The 5,799-nt window shown below is 51.6% G+C and overlaps 1 protein-coding gene across 1 annotated transcript; it reads right to left on the reverse strand.

Annotated features, from left to right (window-relative positions):
- Positions 1–1,621: 1,621 nt before the first annotated feature.
- LOC109786544 (heat stress transcription factor A-5) lies at positions 1,622–5,506 on the reverse strand. The gene is made up of 2 exons (XM_020345117.3): positions 5,065–5,506; positions 1,622–3,083 (listed from the first exon to the last, which is right to left on the reverse strand). Exons 1-2 carry the CDS (start codon positions 5,299–5,301, stop codon positions 1,944–1,946), a joined length of 1,377 nt encoding a protein of 458 aa, XP_020200706.3. The 5' UTR covers positions 5,302–5,506; the 3' UTR covers positions 1,622–1,943.
- Between the last annotated feature and the right edge of the window lie 293 nt (positions 5,507–5,799).

Here is a 5,799-nt window from a genome sequence, read left to right on the forward strand (position 1 = left end):
CCACATCCAGCTCGCCGCCACCCCGCGTCGCCTCTCTGGAGGCTCGGGCGGACATCCAACTCGCCGCCATCGGAACCCCCTTCTCGTCCCTTCCCCCGCCCCGTCGTTGCCGGAGGATGCTGCCAGGCTAAGCCCGTGCGGCGGACGGCGGCGGCAGGGCACTCCTCCCTCGCATGGGGAGGCACTCGTGGTGGGGAGGCTCGACTCCACCTGTGGTGCTGCCCGATGGTTGTGGTGTCGTCGCGCGCGTGCGGAGCTCCAGTCGGTGGCTCCTATCCGGCGGCCAGGGCTGGGTGGCGCCCCCCTTTTCTACCTGGAGGTGCTCTTCGCGCAGATCGGCCTGGCCGACGGAGGCTCGCCAGATCCAGCCCTTCCGAGGCGGTTGCAGTGGCCCGGGCGTCCGGCGACTCTGTTCGTCGGGTTCGGGCGGGCTGGCAGCCCTCCCTCCCAGCTCTCACGTGGGATGGTTATGTGGTGGTGACCGCCAGATGTGGCTCTGACTCGTCTGCCTTGGCAGTCGGCGAGGATTGCGGTGGATCTGCGCAACGATGGCGCGATCGTAGCTATGGAGGTGTGCAGGCCAGTGGAGTTCCTGGGGGTGTTGATCGTGCTTTCCCAGGTGTAAGCCTTGCCGGTTCTTGTCGGCCTGCGGTGGCGACGCCAGTGGGCGTCGCTTTTCCTTCTTGGAGACATTGTCATGGAGGTTACGCGTCCTCAACTCTCGGGCCATGATCTTCGGGTGAAAGTCATGATCCGTTGGATTGGGCGACGTCATATTCTAATGTCGATTTCCCTCTTGTGGCACCGTCTAGAAGATCTTGGTCCCATTTGGGCTTCTTGCAGGTTGGACGACATCGCGGTCTGCAGGTGCCCGACCGGCGGTGTGGGAGGTTGTGGCGTCAGATCTTGTGCGGCGACGATGATGATGGCAAGATGTGTAGGGTCGCGACTTGTCCTTTGTCCTCAATGATCGGCCTGTTCCTGAGCGTGAAGTCGGAGCTGCGGCGTCGCGGGGCGACACGGCGACAACTATGCCAGGCGATGGGCAGTTCGGAGTCCTTCGGCGCCAGGCGGGCTCCTTTTCTCCTACGAGGCTCGTCATCAAAGTCGGAGCTGCCTGGTCTTCGAAGTCACTGGTCAATTGTTTGGCTTTGGCCTGCAGGGCCCTCGTGTCTCGTTCGTTTGGAGGTGTCTTGACGGGTCGCTCGCACCGAAGTTTACCGAAGTTGGAGTCGCTTGCTCGTGGAGAGGTGATGACGATGACAGTGCAGGCGACCTTGACGGTGTCCTCTCCTCGGTGTTGTGTGTGGGTCTTTGTGGGTGCCAGGTCGGCTGGGTGCCCTTCTTTCTGGGCGTGTTGTGACGGTTTTTGTTCGGTTTTCTGCAAATTAACCGAAAAATTCTCTTCTTCAGTTTTAAGAAATCAAGATCCTCAAGGGCCGAGTTTTGAAGAAAAAAACTGTTGTTCTTAAGTCAATTTTAATTTCGGTTATGTGATGTTGATAGCAAGTTTCGCTGACGGAAATTGCAAGTGTGATGTTCAACAGAATGTGAATACAGTGCAATTTTCTATATTAAAAATGAACATAGACGCTGAAGAATGGGCCGGCTAGAGATGGAGTTCGGACTACAGCGATTTTGTGTTGAGCCTCCAAAAAAATTACAAAGCGCGCTCTGAAACGAGTTTCGAGGGTGCGAATATGGCTAGAGTTGCTCTAAGGGCATCCAAACTCCCATCTAATCCCTCCGTCCCATATTCAGCTTACAAAAACGTCTTACAATGTGGGACGGAGGGAGTACTATATGCCATGATATGTTACCCTGACATAAATATGTACACACGTCCGATGCTGTGCGTAATCACACACCCGTTAATTCACGCCATCCTGATTACACAGCAGCTTACTGTATGTATCACGAAATTGGTAGCTCTGGAAGTAAAGTCAGAGTTTCAGCTGTTCCGTGTCTTCTCTGTCATCCTTCTCCCCACCTTCAGTTTGCCCCTTGTCCATGGAAGGATCCCTCGGGCCAGAGCTCGCGTCTCCCGGCCTCTCCGTCAAAAACTGTTCCCAGAAGTTGTCATTCGCCTTGACAGGAGCTGCCGGCTCGGCGGCCACTCGCGTATCCTCTCGTGCCGTCAGCGCTTCCGCTGTGCCGGCATCGACTGATGCCCTCTGGTTACCGCCGAAGGCAGTTGCGGTGGCCTCCGGTGGGTTGTCGCTTCCCTCGTCGACGGTGGTGCCCCCGTCCGCATTGGAGGCTTGACCTCTGTCGACATCCATCGAGCACGACGCTAGAGTTAGGCTCAGATGGCACGGCGACAGCCCTTCATCGTTTACAGCCGGTGTGAAGAACGAGCTCTTGGAGGGGCAGATGGACGTCCCGGTATCGGAGAGCTCCATCATCTGTGGTACCAGAGGAAGGCCTCCCGTCCCCATTCCGTCGTGCCCTGGAGGATGCCTGCCATGCGGGCTACAGTTGTCTTCGTGCGAGCTTTGGGTGCTCAGGGTGACGAGGTTGCTCTCCGTCGCCGCGGAGCAGAGCCCCAACTTGAGCTTATCGGAGAAGTGCTGGTTCAGAAGGTTGCCCATTTCTTGCCTGGAAGTGGCGCTATGGTCATCGCAGAAGCTAGCTGTTTCCGTGGCCTCAACGGCGTAGTCTAACCCAGACAGCCTTCTCTTCTTGTGCAAAGCGTCTGCGAACATCGAGGATGCCTCTGCCATCTTGACAAGCTTACCGACAAAGTGAGGGTTCTTGCTGGCCTGCTGCAGGAAGGCGATCATCTTGCCTTGCCGTTGCTCCATGTCGACAGCTCGTCGCTCCAGGGCTTCAATCTGGAACATGGTTCCGGACTCCTGCTGCTTGGACTTCCAGAGCTCGGCCTGTAGGTTTGCTTTCTCTCGTGCAAGCCGGTCGATCTCATCTTCGAAGAATGAACGCTCGTTATCAGGCAGCGCACCTGGTTGATGGCTGTGGCTGTGGATAGGCTTCCGCCTGTAGATGTTCTTCAGCAGGTGCTTCTGCCCCTTGACAAAGTACTCGTTACCGAATTCCCATCGCTCTGGATCTATTTTACGGAATCCCTGCAATATTGATGGTTTTTCAAAGGGTCAGATGGTTTAGTGAAATTTTGGACCTGATCAAACATCAACAAGCAAAACATTGCAGAAATCTCAAACACTACTTGCAAGACAACAAAATCTCTCTGGTTAATGTAACCCCGAAATACAACGAGCTGTAAACAGAGAAGATGATGAGAAACATTTGTAGGTCAGTCTAATAGAGCACGAAATGATAGTTCAAATGGCCAGTGTTTTACAACAACCAAAATAATACCACCTCCAAGATCTCAGAGGTCTTAGCAAGAGGATAACAAAGCCGCCTCTAACAAAATCAGTAATACGTTGGAGGCTACTCCCACTGTCTCACTGTAATTATCTTTGACCGTTGCTTGGTAGCTTTATCTATAGTCGGGCGCATGCCTTTTGTCTAAAAAGTCTCTGTTTCACAGCATTTATCCATGGAGTGGATCAGGAGTGTAGTTAGTGCAATGTTTTCACTCTCTACCCCTACTTTTTTTTCCCAAAACGCGAGGTAATAGCTTTCCCCGTTCCATTAATTAAGAAGATTGTTGCCCAGTTAATTATGGAAAATTGAGCTAGAACCGATTCAACAAGGGTGAAACCCACTCCCCAACATCACAAACAAATTGGGGGCAAGCCCACTCTCGCCGCCAGCATGCCGAACATCGCAACAAACGCCAATCACACAAACACATAACATCCGTCTTCTATTCCTCCCATTCCAGATACAACAGAAATAATGGAAAGGGTGGGGTAGTGTGTGCGCCACTAACCATTTTGATCGTGCCATCCCATGACGTAGCACCATGGCTCACCTCAACGTCCACCAAAGCGAAAGCTACGGCCTACGACGCTGTATCTCGCACGTACTCAGACGTGGCCACGCATACAACTCAAGCTAACTGAAAAACGGAGAAACAGCTAGACTAACATGCACAGGATTATCTAACACCACGGCATACACTGCCCGTGAAGACGGGAGAACCCTGCCTTTTAGAGCTTTGGAAGGGGGTTAAGTTGTGGGTGTTAATTTAATAGTGGCCAGCTTGCGTGGTCATCTTTCATTAATTCCTCTTTGATTCAGTTCATGTGCATGGTGGGCTGCGACAATTATGGTGAAACAGAGGGAGTGATAGCTATTGAACAAAAACAAATGCAGATCATATCGCATGACTGTGACCGAGCTTGCTAAACAAGCAAAAACTACAGGAAAAATGAACACTTCAAAATTTTACTGAACAAATATTTCCGAATCAAGATATTAGGTCTACAATGTACTCCCTCCGTTCTTTACCACGTCAGTTATTTCCAAACGGAGGGAACAGCTATTGTTATATACCAAGCATACTTACTCCTACCCGCAAAAAAAAACATACCTACTCCATTGCACAATACAAAAATCCTAATATTTCAGACACGATAATTATAAACACAATGGCATAATTTCAATAGCACATGAACCAAGTTCCGCCACAAACATCAAGATCGATCATGAATGTCACACCACAACCTGGACCTAGCAACCATGAGAACAGAATCAGGCCAATGCAACCTGAGCCTTAAACTCGAGCTAGCCAACCAAAGCAGCGAGCGTGCATCTATTTGTTCTAAGAATGTAGTTATTCACATGGCGTCCGACCAGCCCAGCGCACGAAATTATGAACATGTGTTACAATAAACAAACAAATTTGGCACCATATCAAGTCCTAATTTTTGGCATTAAACTGCAATCAAGCCCAACTAAGAAAACCAGCGTCCTAAATGATCTTAAGCAGTAGCAGTTCACCACAGCAGCGCAGAGATTTGGGCACCTACGCCGCCCACCCAAGATCCAAATTTGACAACAACAAAAAAAAAAGCAGCTCAGCTCCACCTAACAAATCCGACGCGCAAATCTGAATCCCGAAATCCGCAGGAACTTGACCGAGATCGCTCGGCGCGGGCGTCGAGATTGAGGGGGAAGGGGGACGGCGGAACGTACGTAGGTGTTGAGCTGCCGGATGAAGCTGGAGAAATTGCTGTGCTTGAAGTAGGCAGGCAGCAGCCGCGCGGCGAACTCGGGCGAGTTCCAGACCACGAAGCTCGTGTCCGACGCGTCGCTCCACGACACCACCGCGTCCGTCGCCGGGTCGTCCACCATCTCGTACGTCTTGAGCAGGAACGGCGCCGGCCCGCCGCCCCCACCGCCGCGGGCGCCGGCCGCACCTGAGCCTTCCATGGGAGCGTCGCGCTCGGGGGCTTGCGGTGCTGCTCGCCTACTCGGGTTGGCGGGAGGGGAGGGAGAGGGGGGCAGAGATGGCCGGGAAAGGGGAGTCGTCGTGGTCGCTGCGGGTGGATCGGGGTTTGGTTTGCTTTGTTCTTTCCTCTCCTTTTTTTCTTTTGGTGTGGCTAGATATGAACATACTCTCCGTCCTAGAATGTTCTTCAAGTTAACATAGATCGAAAAACATTCCTATATCATTTTCTTTTGCAGGCAAAACGTTCCTATATCATACGACGGAGGGAGTATAAGAGTGAAGAAAGAAAAAGGTTAAAATGTTACATGGGTCTTTACATAAATCCCATGAATAAAGCATCAACCGAGGCGGCAATCCCGTTTATTTATTTACTTTATTACTTTTTATATAATTATTTCTTGTTTTTACAAATGTAATACATTATAATTGAGCGTGGATTTCTTGCTCATGGGCTACCGAATTCTGAAAACAATATTTGA

The sequence above is a fragment of the Aegilops tauschii genome, chromosome 6 (genome assembly GCF_002575655.3).
Source record: "Aegilops tauschii subsp. strangulata cultivar AL8/78 chromosome 6, Aet v6.0, whole genome shotgun sequence".
NCBI classification, from domain to species: domain Eukaryota; kingdom Viridiplantae; phylum Streptophyta; class Magnoliopsida; order Poales; family Poaceae; genus Aegilops; species Aegilops tauschii.